Here is a 21430-nt window from a genome sequence, read left to right on the forward strand (position 1 = left end):
TCCTTTAGTACCTTACACAAATACTGGTTGTCTTAGGCTGCCATTCATCTCCTCTGCCAGAATGTGAGCTCAGTGACAGCAGAGACAAGAATGCATTCATTTTTGTATCTGCAGTGCCTTGGAGAGTGTCTGATACTTAGTGGGCACTCATTAAAAAACTGCCGAATGAATCACTAAGGTGACCAAAAACGGTGGGGGGAATGCATCCATCAGAGAACAGGGAAATATTTCCTTAAAAAAAAAAAATTTCCCCAAAACTGGCTTTTCCCTTTTTATGTGTCTGAAATATCTCATAAATTTTTAAACTATCTTTTTCAGCACAAATCTATCTAGAACCGTTTCCTGAACATAGAACCAAAAGGCAGGAATCAAAAGTAATAATGAGTTTAGTTATCTGTTACTGAAGGTGATTTATAGGGCATTCTCCTGGCATTGCTTCTGGAATACAGTGACTTGGACTTCTTCTGAAGAACATCTCTATGCTGTTCATCGTTATATCACCAGCACCTAGCCTTGTGCCTGTGCATAGTAAATGCTCAGTAAGTATAGTTGAATGAATGTATTAAATGAGAAGAAATGGGCCGGGTGTTGTGGCTCAAGCCTGTAATCCCAGCACTTTGGGAGGCTGAGGCGGGTGGATCACAAGGTCAAGAGATCGAGACCATCCTGGTCAACATGGTGAAACCCCGTCTCTACTAAAAATACAAAAAAAAAATTAGCTGGGCATGGTGGCGCGTGCCTGTAATCCCAGCTGCTCAGGAGGCTGAGGCAGGAGAATTGCCTGAACCCAGGAGGCGGAGGTTGCGGTGAACTGAGATCGCGCCATTGCACTCCAGCCTGGGTAACAAGAGCGAAACTCTGTCTCACAAATAAATAAATAAATAAATAAATAAATAAATAAATAAAAGAAGAAATTCAGAAGCTAACCCCAAATGAACTTAGTTGCCAGATTTTCATTAGTGGTTTTCCCCACTTCGCTCTCTTAATCTAGAAAAGTTTATTGCCTTCCAATTGAAGGTAGCTACTCTTTTATGTTATTAATTCAACAAATGTTAACTTATGTCTATCTGTGCCTATCTGTTGGGTGCCCAAAACTAATTAAAACCTAACCTCATACAGTTTCAGTCCCCATACAGTTGGTTCATAATTCTCAGTGCTCCCACAATCCTTTGAGCATACCCCTTTTATAACATTGCCCAAATACTGCTATAAATATCTGCCTATTTCTCTCCCCAGAAAGACCCTGAAATTCTGAAGAACCTAGTCTTGTCTTGTTATTTGTATGCTGAACTTGAAGTAGTAGGTTCTCAGAAAATCCCTACTGAGACTTGACTAACATGTACATAAGTAACCATTCCCTATTAACATGTATTTGATTAGAAAGAAACATGCTTTTCTAAGTATAATCCTAATTTAAAGGGATAGATACTAGGTGTGTCCTGAAAGAAACAAGATTGGTTTTTATGTCTCTATTAAACACCTTCCAAGGTATCTACTTAGTTATCCTGTCCTTTTTCTGGCAATTCCTCTACCCTTGTCCTGGCTAGTAGGTCCCTAACAGACATCCTGGGGCCAGAGCTTCGTTTGCTGATTGGTCTCGGGGGTGGACACCAGACCCCAAATAGACCAGTTTCATTGTCTCTCTAGAAATTGGGGCTGAGGACAGTAGAGTGTCTGGACAGGTTGCTTGAGCCAGGAACATATAAACTTAGGGGACAGAGGGTAACCATGTACTCCAAGAGACAGAAAGCAGTCTTCAAAGAGGAAGAAATGAAGGCAAAATGTTTAAGATGAGAAACTGTATGGCCTGAGAGAGACACATACAAAATGGATGCCTGGTTTTTGCCATGTTTATTCCCTGGCTGCTCTTTCTGAGGCCAGATTATTCAACTTTTCCATGGGTTCCATGGGCGATAACTCACTTTCTTATTAATAAATTCTCCATCTGATCTTGAGTGAGTTTGAAACGGGTATCTGCTTTGACAACTAAAACAAGTCAAGTTCTTATGTGACTTACAAAAGGAATTCTCATTACTTTTTAATTCTCATTACCTTGTAATCACATTTACATATCCCAGAATATATGTTAATCAGGAATTACTTAGATGGGGAATTCTGATAAAATAAGTTGCAGTAGGTGGGTAAGTGGCTTCTTTGCTTTTCAACTTTCTTAATAGTCTCAGTCACAAAAACAGAAAGCAAATAAATAGAGGCTTATTTACAGAGGAATTGGACACAAGTCAGACCTTTTTTGGAACCACACAACTGGACTTAAATTTTAAGAACCAAGACATTTGGCGGCTTCCCAAACCATCTATTTTTGAAGATTCTGCTTTCCAGAACTGTATTAAGAATGGCCTTTATCATGGGCTTTTGTTGTGTTTCAGACTAGCCACAACTAAAAACTAGAAGAGACTAAATAAGTCTGTATGCATGTAGAGCAGCCCAGACCCTGCAATTGTACTGACCATAAACAATGATGGCCAAGTCGATGAAATTATGACAAAGACGTTGCTCTTCAGAAACAGTGCCAAGTGTGTGCTGGGCTTTGTATACCACATAGCCCTGGTATGCCACACCGTGAATTTAGCGTTCACTTAAAATCATCATTTTGAAAACAGGCATGGAAAATACAGAGCAACGATGAACTGCTAAAATCATTTGTCTGGTTCAGGAAAGTTTCAGAGGAAAATGTCAGGGCTTTTTCCTAGAATGTTATGAAAATATTAAATTATACTGATTGCTGCCAACATATTTTCTAACCATTCTAGGAAAAGAAAACAACAAAGTTTCCAGCTCTTATTCTAGGTTGACACTGGACCTTGGAGATGCTTGCAGGTAATTTGACTCCATCTGCTTTCCTTCTTTGGTTAATTGTGTTAAATGTGCCTCTTAACTTCTATTCCTAGTGAGGCTGTCATTTAGAAGGGGTGGTGAGGCTGAGGGGAAGCTGTTTTAATTCTGGCTTTTGTTTCAGCCACTAAATGTAATGCCACATGATTGTTGACCCAACAATAATCCAGTTAAAAAACAGTCTTCAGAGTTACTACATCATCAGAATTAACCCTGATTACATCAAATTATGTTGAAACAGACCACAGCTGTTTGCCCTGTTGAAGCAACTGCTTGAGAGCTCATCCGGAAGATACATCTGGGTGTCAGGAAGATACATTTTGGGTTTAATTTTGTTTCTCAACACAAATATAGGAGAGAAACACCCTGTTCTGCTGGGGTGCTTGGTGGGAGCTGAAAATTATGTGATTCTCCAGCAGTCAAAAGTCATCTCAATTACCAAAGAGAAGGGAACCTGAGATCTTTTGTTTCAGTTTTCTAAAGGAAGAATGTAAGAAGAAGGAAATTCAAATCTGTTGAGTATTGCTTTTGCCAGCAAAAAGAAGTCGAACTGAGTAGAGAGAAAGTGGTGGGATTTTCTTTGGTGGCTTTATGCAGTGGTATGCTAGAGCTGGCTCATATCAACCCAGGAGAATCAACTGTTCAATTGTGAAGAATTTTGCAAGTTGGCTGTTAAAATGTAACATCATTAAAAATAAGTTGTAACAAAAAAATGGGAAATAGGTATTGGGAAAGATGTGGACAGATTGGAACCCTCACACATTGCTGATGGGAATGTAAAACTGTGTAGCCACTGTGGAAAAAATTTCAGCAGTTCCTTAAAAAGTTAAACAGTGTCACCATACGACTCAGCATTTTCATGCCTAGATAGATACCTAGATTGAAAACCTGTGTCCACACAAAAGCTTGTACAGGAATGATCGCAATAGCATTATTCTTTTTTTTTTTTTTTTTTTTTTGAGACGGAGTTTTGCTCTTGTTACCCAGGCTGGAGTGCAATGGCTCAGTCTTGGCTCACCGCAACCTCCGCCTCCTGGGTTCAGGCAATTCTCCTGCCTCAGCCTCCTGAGCAGCTGGGATTACAGGCACGCGCCACCATGCCCAGATAATTTTTTGTATTTTTAGTTAGAGACGGGGTTTCACCATGTTGACCAAGATGGTCTCGATCTCTTGACCTCGTGATCCACCCGCCTCGGCCTCCCAAAGTGCTGGGATTACAGGCTTGAGCCACCGCGCCCGGCCCAATAGCATTATTCTTAATAGCCAAAAAGTGGAAACAACTGTAATGTACATCAACTGATGAATGGATAAAATGTGGTGTATTCATATAATGGAAGATTATTCATCCTTAAAAAGGAATGAAGAACGAATAAGTGCTTCAACTTGGATGAATCTTTAAAAACATTATACAAACTGGCCGGGCGGGGTGACTCACGCCTGTAATCTCAGCACTTTGGGAGGCCGAGGCGGGCGGATCATGAGGTCAAGAGATCAAGACCATCCTGGCCAACATGGTGGAACCCGTTTCTACTAAAAATACAAAAAAATTAGCTGGGCGTGGTGGCGCACACCTGTAGTCCCAGCTACTCGGAAGACTGAGGCAGGAGAACTGCTTGAACCCGGGAGGCAGAGGTTGCAGTGAGCCGAGGTCACGCTACTGCACTCCAGCCTGGTGACTGAGACTCCGTCTCAAAAAAAAAAATTATACAAAGCAAAAGAAGTTAGACACAAGGTCACATATTGTATGATTCTGGTTGTGTGAAATGTCTAGAACTGGCAAATCAATAGAGATTAAAAAGTAGGTTAGCAGTTGCCAGGGGATGGGATTGGGGGAATGGAGAGTTGCTGCTAATGGATATGGAGTTTCTTTTGGGGGTGATGAAAATGTTCTGGAATTAGATAGCTGTGAAATTAAACACAATGCAAGAAAGTGGATGTTAAGTGTTCTTACCACAAAAATGATAACTATATTAGGTAATGCATTTTTTAATTAGCTAGATTTAACCATCCCACAGTGTGTATTTTATAAATATTTATATTTCAAAGCATCTTGTTTTACACAATAAACACATACAATGTTACCTGACAATTTTTATTTTAAAGAAACCCACTGCAGCTACTTATAAGTACCTTCACAGATACTATTCTATAGTTTGTATGGATCAGGGAGTTCTAGATGTTCCTGTGGTCCACAGCCCCCACCTGTCATCCTTTCAGGGTTGTTTCCATCGTTCTCACAATGAACATTTAATGAGCATCTCTTGTGTGCTGGTACCATGCTGGGAAGCTCTGGGAATACAAAAATGAGGAAAGGCCAGATGTGGTAGCTCACGCCTGTAATCCCAGCAGCACTTTGGGAAGCCAAGGCAGGAAGCTCACATGAGTCCAGGAGTTCAAGATTAGCCTGGGCAACATAGCAAGACCTTGTCTCTACTAAAAGAAAAAAAGTGAGAAAAACATATTCCTGTCTTCAAGGAACTCACAGTTCCTTGACAAGGAAATACTTGCAGTACAGTGTGATAATCCAATTTATATAAGTGCAGTGTGGATACCAAGAAAAGAGTAAACAATTTTGTGGGAAAGGGGATAGTCAATTTTAGGGAAAGAGGTCTTGACCTATGTTCAAGATCTAATTCAAGGTAGGAGTTCTTTCTGTAGAGCAAATAAGAGGAGCCAGCATGCAGAGTGTGGTTTGGAAGACTACAGCACTTTCTCAAGGATCTTGACAGTCTTTGTTCTTAGTAGATTATGACAACTGATTTACCAGTGTCAGCAACAAAGTCTTGGGAGCCTAATTGCCACAGAGCCATTAGCACTGATTCTGGTTATTTTCAAAGGACAGATTAGGAAAATGGGCTTGCTCAAACTTTTCTCTAAGAAAGTTTATTTTCTTTCATTTATTTATTTTTTTGTGACAGAGTCTTATTCTTGTTGCCCAGGCTGGAGTGCAATGGTGCAATCTCGGCTCACTGCAACCTCCACCTCCCAGGTTCCAGCAGTTCTCCTGCCTCAGCCTCCCAAGTAGCTGGGATTACAGGCACATGCCACCACACCCAGCTAATTTTTGTATGTTTAGTAGAGTTGGGGTTTCACCATGTTGGCCAGGCTGGTCTCAAACTCCTGACCTCAAGTGATTCCCCTGCCTCAGCATCCCAAAGTGTTGGGATTACAGGCATGAGCCACTGTGCCCAGCTGAAAGTTTATTTTCAAAATGTCTCCCACTCTCTAGTCTCTGCAGTGTTCCTTCCTCATAAGATGGTCATTTCCCACTGGGTATAGTGTCAAGTAACTCTCAGACTATTAGCCACAGACAGGGAGGAAACCCAATTAGGTCTTTAACCACACCCCAATCCTACTTCCAGAGCTCATCCTCAACCAGATGCCCAGAGTTGACTTGAGTAAGTTAGAGTAATTTGATACAGGGAACCATGTGGGCCTAAAGTAACTAGGGGTTAAAGAAGCACCTTAATGTGCCTGAGAGACCAGTGTCCTGAAAGACATCAGTTGAGGTGGCTCAGCTGGTCACACTGACCTTGGCAAGCAGCATTGAGTTCTGAAATTAACCTGTCAACTAAATTGAAGGAGAGAAAAAGAAGAAGGGCTAGCACACAAACATCCATCCCCACCCCCAGTCCAATCACTGATGTCACGCCTGGTGTGGGTGGTATTAATCACACCAGTCTGGTGTGCAGTTGAGGACAGCTCTCCTTCCAGCCCTTCAGCCCGCTTCTGGGAGCATTCCACCAGCCATGCACCTGCCACTGGCCACAAATCCTCAATTCCCAAACAGGCACGGATGCAGGCTGTTGCTAATGATACTCAAAGCCACCGTGCACCTTTTTCTACCCAAGGCTTTGTGGGGAGTGGGGGAAGCCAGGAGCGGGAGCCAAATTGGTACCTATACTCTCCCAGTGTACATTTCTAATCTTTGCAGTGCTCCTTCCTCATAAGATGGTCATTTCCTGAGAATTTAATGAGAATATAGGATTAATGACCCAAAGCACTCTTGGACCTGGCCATTAATTCCCCCAGGAAATACCAGTGGTCTTTAAACAAAATTGTCTAAATTATGGGCTAGTGATGCATGTCCGCTCGGGGCTTGGGGGTGATGGATTGTCACCCCAACTGGTTCCGATAGATGGCGCCTATCTTCGTGTAAATCATTCAAATGATTTGTTTTCCCTTTTTTTTTCCCGCAGCAAAAACCAGGGAGCATTTAAACACACACACACACGAGAGAGAGAGAGAGAGAGAGAGAGAGAGAGAGAGAGAGAGAGAGAGAGAGAGAGAGAGAGAAAAACAGGCCCAGACAGGAACGTTCCGTTCGAGGGCTGTTTCCAGGCCTGGCACGCCTCTCAGGCTCAAAAGACTGAGCCACTCCAGGGTGCAGCCAGGGACTTCAGCAGCTGTCTTGCTTCCTATGCAGAGCCCATGCTAGCTAGGCATTGGTAGCAAGAGGAACGCAGGGTGGGAAGCCAGCTGAAGAGTACAGAAAAAAATTCCCTTTCTTTTTAACCTTTGGGGAAAGATGGAGGTGTTCAAAGAACTCTCACTGAAACCAATAGCCGGTGGCTGTTGTATTAATATTTCAAGGTCCCTCCTGCCACTGGCCAAACAAGAAACAGCAGACTTCCATTTCCACATGAAATTGTAAATAACAACATCTTTTCCTAAACAAACAAGACCTTAAAGAATTTCTGGCAGAATATGACCTAACCCCCAATTAACTCTTGCTAAACAGTCGTCCAGTCTGTGTTTTGAATTATATAACTATCAAAAGATATATTTTATTTTATTATCTTTTTGAGACGGAGTTTCGCTCTTGTTAACCAGGCTGGAGTGCAATGGCGCAATCTCGGCTCACCGCAACCTCCGCCTCCTGGGTTCAAGCAATTCTCCCACCTCAGCCTCCTGAGTAGCTGGGATTACAGGCACGCGCCACCATGCCCATCTAATTTTTTGTATTTTTAGTAGAGACGGGGTTTCACCATGTTGACCAGGATGGTCTCGAGCTCTTGACCTCGTGATCCACCCGCCTCGGCCTTCCAAAGTGCTGGGATTACAGGCTTGAGCCACCACACCCGGCCTATCAAAAGATATCTAAAAGATTTCTGGGGGAAGATAGGGCATACATCTGCCTGACTTGCATCACAAACCTCAGCTGCAGCCAAACCATGCAGATTTCTCCGACTCTGCAATCCCTGGAACTTGGCACCATGACTCAGATGTGAATGAAGTCAGAATGGCTTTATTTTGGTTGGGAGTCACCACCTCCTGATTGATTTGGCAGACGTTAAGTACTCTGTCTTACCGGGATGTAAGGTATCTGAAGCCAGAAGTTAAAATGGCCATCATTCTGGTAGTGGCCCTTCATATGTGACTTAAGGACCCCTAAATTGGAAGGTTAAGGGAGCTCTGATCCCAGTCTAACAGTTCTGGCTTTACTTCCCATCCAGCAGTACACTGGATACTGAAGAAAGTTAGTGAAATGTTAGATCCAGGGGACTGACCACTAAAGCTCCCAGGGTATCTAGAAGAACTAAGTACGTGGTAGGAGATTGATTCGCTTTTCCAAACTGAAGAGGGTGAACTTCCCCAACCCAACCAAGATCTGTTGTTCTAACTGCTTGAAACAACTAAGTGCCACAGACAGAAAAAAATAAAACATCTTTAGTCTAAGATTGTGTGGGGCAGTGCAAGATGCTGCTTATCCAATTCACCTGTCCACAAAGCACGGTTCCCCGTTGAAAAAACTTCTCAGAGAAGTTAGGGAGGACCTGCCTTTGTTTTTTTTTTTTTTTTGAGACAGTCTCACTGTGTCGCCCAGACAGGAGTACAGTGGTACTATCCTGGCTCACTGCAACCTCCGCCTCTCGGGTTTAAGCGATTCTCCTGCCTCAGCCTCCTGAGCAGCTGGAACTACAGGCACGCCCAGCTGATTTTTGTATTTTTAGTAAAGATAGGGTTTCACTATGTTGACCAGGCTGGTCTCGAACTCCTGACCTCAGGTGATCCACCCACCTTGGTCTCCCAAAGTGTTAGGATTACAGGCGTGAGCCACCGCACCCGGCCAGACCTGCCTTTTAATGCAGCTTGGAGAGGCAGTTTGTGATGAGAAAAGGGCTCATACAAAAGATTTTTTTTCTACCCGCTGAAGTGCTGGGGTTGTGCGCTTCCACGAACATCTGGGAACCCTCACTGCGCAATAAGAGGCTATCATTGTATTTACAAACAGAGGTCTCATAGCCTGTGTCAATGAGCGGGAACGCTGGGGAATTTTGACCCCAATTTCTTGTTGTTCTACGCTTGACCTTGCCTTTCAATTCACTATGACTAGTTTTGCTTCTTCCGTTCTACGAATCATGCGAATTTTCTCTACTAAACTGTGTTTTCCCAGAGGCAATGTGGGAGGGAGTCAGCTGGACTTTGTTTCCCCGCAACGAGAGGGCCCCAGGTTGATCCCATTGAGGCACGCCCTCATTTTGAATAGCAAATGAGCGGGTCCCCTCTTCCCCCACACACCTGAATTAGAAACTTGGCTCGGCTTTGTAAGAGCCCTGGCCCTTAGGCTGTCCGTAAAATAGGAACGACTCTGAAGACAAGCCTGTAAGCCACGAGTGCAAAGGCTCCCGGCGCGTAGTAGGTCCGTCTCCTCCTGGCGAGGGGCGCCAGAGTTAAGGAGCTTCTTGCTGGGAAGGGGTCCCTCCTTTCAGCCGGAACCTGACCCGCGGAAATCTGAAACTCCGGGAATAGATCGGAAACGCGAGCAGCCCGCCGATCCCTTCCCCATCGACATTCGGCGAAAAATCGATCGAGGGCGCGCCCTCCCTTCCCCTCACACCCGCTAGCGCCAGGGGCGCGGCCGCCTCCCCAGCCTCCGCGCCCGCGGCTTGAGGCCTCAGGAGAAAGCGAGACTCCCGGGCGCGCCGGCGGCGGCGGCAACTGTGTCCTCGCGGGTCCCCAGCCCCGCGTCCGCGTGCGCGGCCGCCTCGGGGGCGCGGCGGGAGCGGGCGTGGCGAGCGCGCCGGCCTTCCTACTGCAGCCGCCCGCCCCCAGCCGGGCTGCGAGTGCGGACTGAGCGCGCTCGGGGCGGGGAAGCGGGCGCGCGCCGCGCCGCCTCGTCCCCGCCAGGCCGCCGGCCCCGCCCCTGCCCTCCCGCGAGCTGCGCACCGCCGGCCGCTGCCCCAGCTGCCCGAGCCCGCGCCCTCGTCCGCACGACCAGGCGGCGGGACCAGGCCAGCAGCATGAGCGGTGGCGGCGACGTGGTGTGCACCGGCTGGCTGAGGAAATCGCCCCCCGAGAAGAAGTTGAGGCGCTATGTGAGTGCGGGAGCGGCCGCAGAGGGGCGGGCGGCCGGGCGGGGGGCGCCCCGGGGCCTGCGGAGGGGCGGGGGGCTCCCGGAGGGACGGCAGGCTGGGGAGCTGGGGCCCGGGGCCGCGGAGGCCGGGGCGAGAAGCGGCCCGGGGCTTGTGGGGCACCTGCACACCTGTCACAGGTGCGCCGCCGAGGGGCGGGGCGGGCGGCAGGTTGAGGCTGCGGCTCCTGCTCAGCCTGGCGGGCGCGGCGGCGCTTCCCCAGCTGGCCTGCCCGTAAACTAAATATAGTACCGAAGTTTGTATTGGTGGCTTCTGGAGACCGAGAGAGTTGACTCCCGGGGCTGGGCACCGCTGCAGCCGCTAGCAGCTTCAGCCCGCAGGGTCGGGGAGTGGGCGGGAAAGGGGGGCGTAGGCTTTGGGGGCGCGCGGACGGCCCTACAAAGGGCGAGCGCCTCACGCCCTCTCCTTCCCTTTCTCCTCCCGCCCCTCCCAGCCTCCTGCCTCCGTTCGTTCGCGGCTGCATCACGGGCAGCGTCAGCGGCATGTGCAGCTCTTGTATTAAGTGACTCATTTGTTTGTCCCCCTTCTGTCCCTTTATTCGGTTCGTCTCTCACAGGCGCCTCCCTCGACCCCGGTGTGACACTGCAGTTTAGTCCCAGTGGCTGGCCCGGGCTTGGGACCGGGCAGCTCCTGAGTGTCTGGGTTCAGGAGAGATCGAGACTCTCCGCGGCCAGGTGTTGCCAACGGACAATGATTACTGGCATCGCTGGCACAGCCTCTTCCCTCTAGGTGGGGAACTGGCAGCCTAGGGGAGGTAGCACGGCGTGGCGCCGAGCGGTGGAGTTCTGGCTCTTTTTTAACCCTCTCCCTAAAGGATGCCTTCCTTGGTGAGGTCAAACTACACGATGGTGCCAGTTACTGAGGTTTGGCCGAAATGGTCCTGGGGTAGTCGCGCGAGTTTGGAAATGGGGATAAGGTTTCTGGAAGGCTTCAAGGTCTCTCATCTGCTCCCTCTCCACTTCCCATGAAATGCCCTTGTTTAACAGGCTGTGGGGCCGGACTCTGGGATCACTCCCACAGCCTGGAAGGGAGCCGTTGCCTCCAGCTGCAGTGCATCAAGGGAGCTCGGAATAGACCCTGCCCTCTGTCAGCTGCACCAGTGTCTGTCCACGGGGGGAGAGGCAGAAGCCTACCAGAATTTCCTGTCTTGGCCCCCAGATCAGAATCAAGGGACTTGTGGCCTCTGGACTGAGGAAGTGACTTTCTGTTTTTCAAAGGAAGTGTTGTTGTTGCAGAGTGCAAGTGTGTGTGTCAATGAAATTAGGCGATTACGTAGATTTTTGCTGGGAAAAAAAAAATCTAAGGATTTAGCACATGACTTTTAAAAGTGGATGTGGATTTATAGGAGGGATGAAGCAGTAAATTGTTTATCTCAGTTTGAAAGCTCATTTTTAGGGGTGTCTATGTAGCCAAAGTATAATTGTTAAGAAATTAACTTTTTTCCTCTTAAGGGTTGTATCAGTTCATTAGCAAAGTTGAATATTTTAATTAGAGTTAAGGAACAGTCGTTTACTATTAACAATTTTATAAATATTTTAGAAACTTTGTCCCAAAGAGCTTCCAAAAATTACCTATACAAATAGATGCCATATCAGCTAGTGGCATAGTGTCCACAGCAAAAAATATGACCCTTAATTTTCAAATTTGAACACTAAAGAAACTTGAAACTTGTTTTTGAAACAATTTGCAAACAGTGTGACATTGTATCCACATTTGATTTATCACTCCTTGAACTCTCACCCAGACTCTTTATGACCCATTTCTTGGGTGTTTTTGTTCCCAAACAACTTTAGTTCAAAATAACCACCTTCGAAGGCGTTTGGGTCAAGAACCTTTTTACCCGCTTGAACGAATCTAGAGTCATATGATGACCTCAGCCTCTCCCATCTTTCATGCACCTCCAGCCCATCAGGTGTCAGAATTTAACAGCTTTAAGTCACAGCTTTTTGTAGGCTTGGTTGTTTAATGTTCACTTACATGACTGGAAGCCTCTGCCCTGTGGAAATTGTTTCACCCCAGTTGAAACTGTGCTGATATGTGTAACCCTAAGCTTCTGGGGAACAGTAGGCCTTTACATCTACTTTTCTTTTTGGGTATTGAGAATTTTTGCATCCTGTTGTAAGTTAAAACTCTGCTAGTTTGCTTATTTCAGTGGAGGCCCAGGTTCATTAGAACCAAACTTGGAAAGTATTTTCAGCTCCACTGCTGTATATTTACCCACAGTAGCTGATTTTTCTGGTATACATCACAGGCATGTTATATTGTAGATTAAGAAATCCTGATTGTAAGAATGCATCAAGAATATGAGATAAGGTGAAAAAATGATTTATGAACTAGGTTATAACTATTTAAAACGATTGTTTTAAAATCTGATTTGACTTGAAGGCTGGGCGCAATGGCTCATGCTTGTAATCCCAGGACTTTGGGAGGCCAAGACGGGTGGATCACTGGAGGTCAGAAGTTTGAGACCAGCCTGGCCAATGTGGTGAAACCCCATCTCTACCATAAATACAAAAATTAGCTGGGCATGGTGAAGGGCACGTGTAGTCCCAGCTACTCAGGAGGCTGAGACAGGAGAATGGCTTGAACCTGGAAGTTGGAGGTTTGAGCCAAGATTGCACCACTGCACTTCAGCCTGGGTGACAGAATGAGACTCCTTTTCAAAGAAAAACAAAAAACTTATATTTGAGGGGTAAAGGGGGACATGTAGAGGGGAAAAACATCTTAGGAAAAGCAAATGCAAATGTTTGAGCAATTAGTTTTTAGGGATTTTTTTTCATCAGCCTTTTCTAGTTAATTGTAAGTATAAAAGATCTAGCTTCTGTTTGCTGAGAGCCCCAAAGAAATTACAAAAAAATGACTGGAAAATGCTGAGTATTGCCCCTGTGGCCTCCTGATACAGTTGCAGTGGGAGGCTGGCAGAAGTAACAACCCTCCTGTCTGCCTCAGTGTATTTGTGTGTGTAGGCACATGCACTCGAATGCATGAACAAGTACATATATATAAATTTTAAGCAGAATTTTTTTGGGAAAAAACATTTTATTAATATGACCTACACTGCATTGTTTCTCTGAATTTCACTGGGTTAAAAGATTCAGGAAGTAAAATTGGCAGCAGCACTGCCCCCTAGTGGCTAACTTGAAGAAAGTTGTGCACAGATTTTAATGAACAACTGCATTAAGGTTAGTTACAGTGATTGTTTACTTCCATTTTATTAGATAAATTTATTAAATCTATGTCCCAGGTACTGGATTAGGTGCTTGGAATAACAATCCAGTAAATGAAAAGAACAAATAAATGATTCCAGCCTTTCAGTCTTGGCAATGGCTTTGCCTTCTTCACAAAGAAAATTGCAATGATTACCGCATGTTCTCACTCATAGGCAGGTGATGAGCAATGGGAACACATGGACACAGGGAAGGGAGCACTACACACTGGGGTCTGTTAGGGGGAATAGGGGAGGGACAGCGGGGAAGGGGAGTTGGGGAGAGATAGCATGGGGAGAAATGCCAGATATAGGTGAAGGGGAGGAAGGCAGCAACTCACACTGCCACGTATGTACCTATGCAACTATCTTGCATGTTCTTCACATGTACCTCGAAGCCTAAAATGCAATTTAAAAAAAGTAAAAAAATAATAAAAAAATTAAAAAGTTTAAAAAAAAGAAAATTGCAATGATCAGGGAGCAGTTGTACATACTGTGGCCTCATTTTCAAATTCACCTGTATCTGCATAATTCCTTTCTTTTTCTTTCTTTTTTTTTTTGAGATGGATTCTTGCTCTGTTGCCAGGCTGGAGTACAGTGGCGCAGTCTCAGCTCACTGCAACCTCCGCCTCCTGGGTTCAAGCGATTCTTCCGCCTCAGCCTCCCGAGTAGCTGGGACCACAGGCGCGTGCCACCACGCCCGGCTAATTTTTGTATTTTTAGTGGAGATGGGTTTCACCGTGTTGGCCAGTATGGTCTCGATTTCTTGACCTCATGATCCGCCTGCCTCAGCCTCCCAAAGTGCTGGGATTACAGACATGAGCCACCGCGTCCGGCCTGCATAGTTCCTTTCTTTTTTCTTTCTTTTTCTCTCTCTCCTCTCTCCTCCTCTCTCCTCTCTCCTCTCTCCTCTCTCCTCCTCTCTCCTCTCTCCTCTCTCCTCTCTCCTCTCTCCTCTCTCCTCTCTCCTCTCTCCTCTCTCCTCCTCTCTCCTCTCTCCTCTCTCCTCCTCTCTCCTCTCTCCTCTCTCCTCTCTCCTCTCTCCTCCTCTCTCCTCTCTCCTCCTCTCTCCTCTCTCCTCTCTCCTCTCTCTCCTCTCTCTTTCTCTCTTTCTCTCTCTCTTTTTTAGATAGAGTTTTGTTTTTGTTGACCTGGCTGAGTGGAACAGCATGATGTGGGCTCATTGCAACCTCCGCTTCCCGTGTTCAAGCAATTCTCCTGCCTCAGCCTCCCAAGTAGCTTGGATTACAGGCATGCGCCACCACACCTGGTCAATTTTGTATTTTTAGTAGAGATGGCATTTCACCATGTTGGTCAGGCTGGAACTGACCTGGGAGTTCCAGGTCCACCCATCTCAGCCTCACAAACTGCTGGGATTATGGGCATGAACCACTGTGCCCAGCCTTCATGGTTCCTTTCTTATTCCCTTTTCTTAGAGTAGATGAAGTGCCCCTTCTATCTGAGCTAATCCTGCTACTTATACTTTGAATCATATCTTCTCCTCCCTGTTCAGATAATTCTTATCCTGTAATAAATCTTCAACTTCTTTCCCTCTCTGTACTTTCTCCTTTTCTTCAGGGATAAACTTGTTGGTGGGTTATACAGTCTTCCTTTCTCCCATCTTCTCAGTCTGCTTCAGTGGAAACCTACTTTGTTATTCACCAAAGCTATTTTCACAAAGGCACCAGCACTACCCAAGTCACTAAATTCAGAGGATGATTTTTTACTCCTCATTTTAATTAATCTCTACACTGCTTGGTCATAGTTGACCACTCTTTTTTGAAACACCTTCCTCTTATCTTGGCTGATACTATAAATGCATGATTTTTCTCCTTTTCTGGATACTCTGTATCTCCTTTGCTAGACTGACCCCTTTATCTAGTCCTTAAAGGTTGAAGCTCCTTTATAGTCGTAGTGGCTGTGTGATTTCTCCCCTTTGGCAACATTGTCCATTCTCCTGGCTTCAGTTATTATTTGCATGCTGGCCATTATCCAGTTACATTTCCCTCTCAGAGTTTTGTTCTGTATTTCACACTTATATATCCAACTGTTAACTGGGCATCTCTATTTGAATGTTTCCCAGTCAATACAAACCCACCACATCCAAAATTAACTCTTCTGTGTTCATCTCTTCACCCCACATCTGCTCAGTAAACAGTGCCACTAAGCACCCACTTGCTCAGATGAGAAACTTGGGAATTATCTTTGTCACCCACTATCCCACGTCTAATCTGTCACCAAAAGCCATTAGTGATGTCATCTAATCACTTGTTATATGTGTCTTCATCCCCACTGCCATGACTTTCAGGAGTAATTATTTTAGTAGCCATCTTATGAGCACTTACTTTGTACCAGGCACTATGCTTAGACCATTGATTTTTTTTAATTTAATCATTTTATCCCTTTGATAAAGGGAAGTGATTTGCCCAAAGTCATCTAGCTTTGTCATAAAGCCCGGGCTTTTAAAAAACTTAAACATTGGCCGAGGCGGGTGGATCATAAGGTCAAGAGATGGAAACCATCCTGATCAACATGGTGAAACCCCGTCTCTACTAAAAATAAAAAAAATTAGCTGGGCATGGTGGTGCGTGCCTGTAATCCCAGCTGCTCAGGAGGCTGAGGCAGGAGAATTGCCTGGACCCAGGAGGCGGAGGTTGCAGTGAGCCGAGATCACGCCATTGCATTCCAGCCTGGGTAACAAGAGCGAAACTCCGTCTCAAAAAAAAAAAAAACTTAAACATTTCATTTTTAGGTAATTCTATATGCACATCTAGTTGGGCATTGATTGATGTAACTATTAGCCTGTTTTCCTTAATGATAACATCTTGCAAAACTATAGTACAATATCACAATCAGTATATTGACGGATACCGTCAAGATGCAGAACATTTCCATCACTGTAGGATTCCTTATGTTGCCCTTTTATAATCAGTAACTAGCATCCCACCCCTACCACATCCTTAACCTATGACAACCCCTAATTTGTTCTCTGTTATTTCATGTGTGTTATTTAAATGGATTCATGTAGTACTTAAGTTTTTGAACTTTTTTCATTCAGCATAATTCTCTGGAGATTGATCCTCATTCCATGTATCAATAGTTATTGTTTTTTATTGCTAAGTAGCATTTCATGGTGTGGCTATACCACAGTTTATTCACCCATTAGTTGTAATTTAAGTTTTCCTTATGGCTAATGATGTTGAACATCTTTTCATACGATTATTTGCCATCTGTATATTCTCTTTAGTCAAATGTCTTCAAGTCAGGTGCCCACCAGCATGCTCAGCTAATTTTTGTATTTTTGGTAGAGATGGGGTTTCACCATGTTGGCCAGGTTGGTCTTGAACTCCTGACCTCAGGTGATCAGTCTGCCTCGGCCTCCCAAAGCACTGTGATTGCAGGTGTGAGCCACTGCACCCAGCCTTCTCTATATAGTTTTTGTTGTCATTACTGTTGAGTTTTGAGGGTTATTTATGTGCTTATTAGTCCTTTGTTGACTATGTGGCTTGCAAATATTTTCTTCCAGTCTATAACTTGTCTTGTCATCTAACAGGGTCTTTCACATAGCAAAAATTTCTAATTTGGATGAAGTCCAATTTATCAGTTTTTCCTTTTATAGATTGTACTTTTTTCATCAATTCTAAGAACCTGCCTAGTCCTAGATCCCAAAGATTTTCTGCTGTTGTTTGTTTGTTTTTTGAGATGGAGTCTCATTCTGTCGCCAGGCTGGAGTCAGTGGTGTGATCTCCCTGCAACCTCTGCTTCCCAGATTCAAGCAATTCTCCTGCCTCAGCCTCCCAAATAGATGGGGCTACAGGTGCACACCACCACACCCAGCTAATTTTTGTGTTTTTAGTAGAGGTGGGGTTTCACCATGTTGGCCAGGATGGTCTCAATCTCTTGACCTCGTGATCTACCCACCTTAGCTTCCCAAAGTGCTGGGATTACAGACGTGAGCCAGCACCCCCAGCCTTTCTGTTTTTTTTTCCCTACACATTTTAGAGGCTTATATTTTTCCTTTAAGTCCATGATCCACTCTGAGTTAATTTTCATATAAGATGTGAGACTTAGATTGAGGTTCTTTTGTTGTTTGTCATTGTTGTTGACAAAGCCCTCCTGTTGAATTGCTTTTTTACCTTTGTCAAAAATCAGTGGGACATACTTGTGTGGCTCTGTTTCTTGTGTCTCTCTTTTGATCCATTTTCCCATGTGTCTGTCCCTCTGCCAGTACCACATAATCTTGGCAACTATAGCTATATGATAAGTCTTGAAATCTGGTAGACTGATTCCTCTACTTTATTCTTATTTTTCAAAGTGTTTTAGCTATTCAATTTTCTTTACCTTTCAATACAAATTTTAGAATAATCTTGTTTATTCCAAAATAAATAGTCTTGCTGAGATTTTGATAGGAAGTGCATTAAACCTGTTTACCAATTTGGATAGAAATGACAGCTTTACTATGTTGAGCCTTCCTGTCCATGAATTTATTTTATATTTATCTATGTCTTCCTTGATTTCTTTCTTTTTCTTCTCCGCCTTCCCTCCCTGACCCTGCCCCAGACAGTGTCTTGCTCTGTCAGCCAGGCTGGAGTGCAGTGGCACAATCACAGCTGGCTGCAGCCTCGAATTCCTGGGTTCAGGTGATCCTGTCTCAGCCTCCCAAGTAATTGGGACCCCAGGTGCGCACCACCGTTTCTGGCTAATGTTTTTTTTATTTGTAGAGTCAGAGTCTCCCTCTGTTCCCCAGGCTGGTCTCAAACTCCTGAGCTTAAGCAGTCCTCCTGCCTTGGCTTCCCAAAGTACTGGGATTATATGTGTGAACCACCATGTCTAGCCTTCGGGAACAGTTGGTGTATAACTAATGTAATTCTCTAAACCTTTGGTAGAATTCTCCAGATGAAACCATAAGAGTCTGGAAATGTCTTTGTTAGGAATTTTTTACATTTTTAATCTAATTTATTTGATAGGTACAGGGTTATTCAGATTGTCTACTTCATATTGGGTGAGTTCTTGACGTTTATGTTTTTCAAGAAATCTGTCCATTTTGTCTAAGTTGTCACATACATGTGAGTGTATTTGTAGTATTCCTTATTATCTTTCAGTGTCTGCAGGGTGTAGTGGTGTTCACTGCTTTAATCTTTTTAACCCTTACTCCTGCATACTGACATTGCTTCGTTATTTTTTTGTGATAGGATGTCACTGTGTCACCCATGCTGGAGTGCAGTGATGCAATTTCATCTCACTGCAACCACCACCTGCCAGGTTCAAGCAATTCTTCTGCCTCAGCCTCCTGAGCAGCTGGGATTGCAGGTGGATACCATGATGTCCAGCTGATTTTTGTATTTTTAGAAGAGACAGGGTTTCACCGCGTTGGTCAGGCTGGTCTCAAACTCTTGATCTTAAATTAAGTGATCTGCCTGCTTTGGCCTCCCAAAGTGCTACTATTACAGGCATGAGCCACTGCACCCAGCTTCTGATATTTTTTATATAGGAGTTTAAGTTACTGATTTGAGACTTTTCCTCTAATGTATTCATTTTAGTGCTATAAATTTCCCTCTCAGTACTGCTTTAGCTGTGTCCCACAAATTTTGATAAGTTGCATTTTCATTTTTCAGTTGCTCAGTGTATTTTTTTTTTTACTTTCCTTGAGAGTTTCTTCTTTGACCATGGATTATTTACAAGTACATCATTTAGTTTCCAAATGTTTGGAGATTTTCCCATTATTTTTCTGTTTCTGATTTTTAGTTTGAATTAATTGTGGAAGTAGAGTAAGTTCTATAACTTGTCGAGGTTTATTTTATGACTGAAAATGTGGTCTATCTTGCTTTTTAGGTTCCATGGGTACTTTGAAAGGAATGTTAATTCTGTTGTCACTGGATAAAGTATTCTATAAATGCTAATTTGATCTTTTGATTGATAGTGGTATATAATTCTTCTATATCCTTGCTGATTTTTCTATCCAATTCTTCTATCGATTGTTGAGAAACAGGTCTCAGTTTCCAACTGTAATTGTGAATATTTCCATTTCTCATTTCATTTCTTTTTCTTTTCTTTTCTTTTTTTTTTAATAAAGATAGGGTTTCACCATGTTGGTCAGGCTGATCTTGAACTCCCGACCTCAGGTGATCCACCCACCTTGGCCTCCAAAGTGCTTGGATTACAGGCATGAGCCACCACACCTGGCCTCTCATTTCATTTCTATCAGTTTTTATTTCACATATTTTATTTTTTATTTATTCATTTTTGAGATGGAGTTGCCCAGGCTGGAGAGCAATGGCGTGATCTTGGCTCACCACAACCTCCAGAGTTCAAGTGATTCTCCTGCCTTAGCCTCCCAGGTATCTAGAATTACAGGCATGTGCCACCAGGCCTAGCTAATTTTGTGTTTTTTAGTAGTGATGGGGTTTCTCCATGTTGGTTGGGCTGGTCTCAGACTCCCAACCTCAGGTGATCCACCTGCCTTGGCCTCCCAAAGTGCCAAGATTACAGGTATGAGCCACCACACCCAGCCCTGTTTCACATATTTTAGAGCTCTGTTGTTTGGTGTATACACATTTAGATTTGCAACATCATCTTGGTGGCATGACGCTTTTGTTTTTATATAATATCCCTTTGCATCTCTGGTAATTTCTTTTGCTCCGAGGTTTACTTGTAATCTGATATTATAGCCTATGTTTTATAATCTAGCTATTCCTGCTTTCCTTTTATTGATATTCACATGATACATCTTTTTCCATCCATTTACTTTCAACCTACCCATATCATTGTATTTGAAGTGATTTCTTATAGGTGGCATATTGTTGGGGTGTATTAGTCCGTTCTTGCACTGCTGTAAGGAACTACCTGAGACTGGGCAGTTTATCAAGAAAAGAGGTTTAGTTGGCTCAGAGTTCACAAGCTGTACAGGAAGCATGACTGGGGAAGCCTCAGGAAACTTACAGTCATAGTGGAAGATGAAGGAGAAGCAGGCACATCTTACGTACATGGCTGGAACAGGAGGAAGAGAGTGAAGGGAGAGGTGCTACACAATTTTAAATAAGCAGATCTGGCACTAACTTACTACCATGAGAACACCACCAAAGGGGAAATCCACTCTGTAATCCAATCATTTCCTATCAGTTCTCACCTCCAACATTTGGGCATTACAATTTGACATCAGATTTGGGCAGGGACACATACCCAAACGTTTCCATGGGGCATTTTTTTAAATTCGCTCTGCCAATCTATGTCTTAATCATTGTATTTTAACTTATATTAAATGTAATTACTAATATGTTAGAGCTTAATTTTGCCATTTTATTTTTGTTTTTGTTTGTTTTCTTCTTACCTTCCTGTGAGTTTCTTGAATATGTTTTAGAATTCTATTTTGATTTCTTTATATAGTGTTTTGAGTGTATTTCTCTAGACAGCTTTTTTAGTGGTTGCTCTACGTACTATACTGTACATACAACAGTCAGTTGGTGTCATCTTCTTACAATCTAAATGAAGTCTGTGTCATCATTTTGCGAGTTTAAGTGAATTGCCTCCCTTTATGTCCTTTTGCCCTCCTCCATGTATAATTGTCTTAAATATTTTTTCTATGTCAAATAGTGCTATAACTTTTGGTTCAATCATTAAACCTAATTCAGAAAACTCAAAAGGAGAAGAAAAGACTATTTAATTACATTTTTATTTACTGTGTACTTTCTTCTTTGCTGATGTTTTAAGGTTCTTTTTTTCATTTCTTTTCTGTTTAGAGAACTTCCTTTAGCCATTCTTTAGGGTAGGTCTGCCAGTGATAAATTATCTTTGTTTTCCTTCACCTGAGAATGTCTCATTTTCTCCTTCATTCTGATATTTTCACTAGATATTGACTTTTGGTTGACACTTCTTTTCTTTGAGCACCTGTAAAATATTGCATCATTTCCTTCTGGCCTGCATGGTTTCTAATGAAAAAATCATGATTATTCCAATTGCTTTCCCTTAGGTAAGATGCCATTTTTTTTCCTCTGGATGC

The 21430-nt window shown here is 43.8% G+C and overlaps 1 protein-coding gene and 1 long non-coding RNA gene across 4 annotated transcripts in view; both read left to right on the top strand.

The window, feature by feature from the left end:
- The first annotated feature begins 414 nt into the window (after nucleotides 1-414).
- On the top strand, nucleotides 415-3114 carry LOC144578103 (uncharacterized). Its single transcript, XR_013523221.1, has 3 exons — nucleotides 415-539; nucleotides 2772-2838; nucleotides 2978-3114. It is a non-coding gene; the product is annotated as an uncharacterized LOC144578103 (long non-coding RNA).
- A 6933-nt stretch (nucleotides 3115-10047) lies between these two features.
- The window catches only part of GAB2 (GRB2 associated binding protein 2), a 209631-nt gene continuing 198248 nt past the window's right edge, over nucleotides 10048-21430 (top strand). For all 3 annotated transcript variants that reach the window (XM_054241862.2, XM_054241863.2, XM_035265325.3), the window contains exon 1: nucleotides 10048-10172. Coding sequence is in view for 1 of the 3 variants with exons in the window: in XM_035265325.3 (XP_035121216.1) it covers nucleotides 10098-10172 (75 nt within the window). In the remaining 2 variants the exon portion in view is untranslated. The remainder of the gene's footprint in view (nucleotides 10173-21430) is intronic.

This window comes from Callithrix jacchus, chromosome 10 (assembly GCF_049354715.1).
Source record: "Callithrix jacchus isolate 240 chromosome 10, calJac240_pri, whole genome shotgun sequence".
NCBI lineage: Eukaryota > Metazoa > Chordata > Mammalia > Primates > Cebidae > Callithrix > Callithrix jacchus.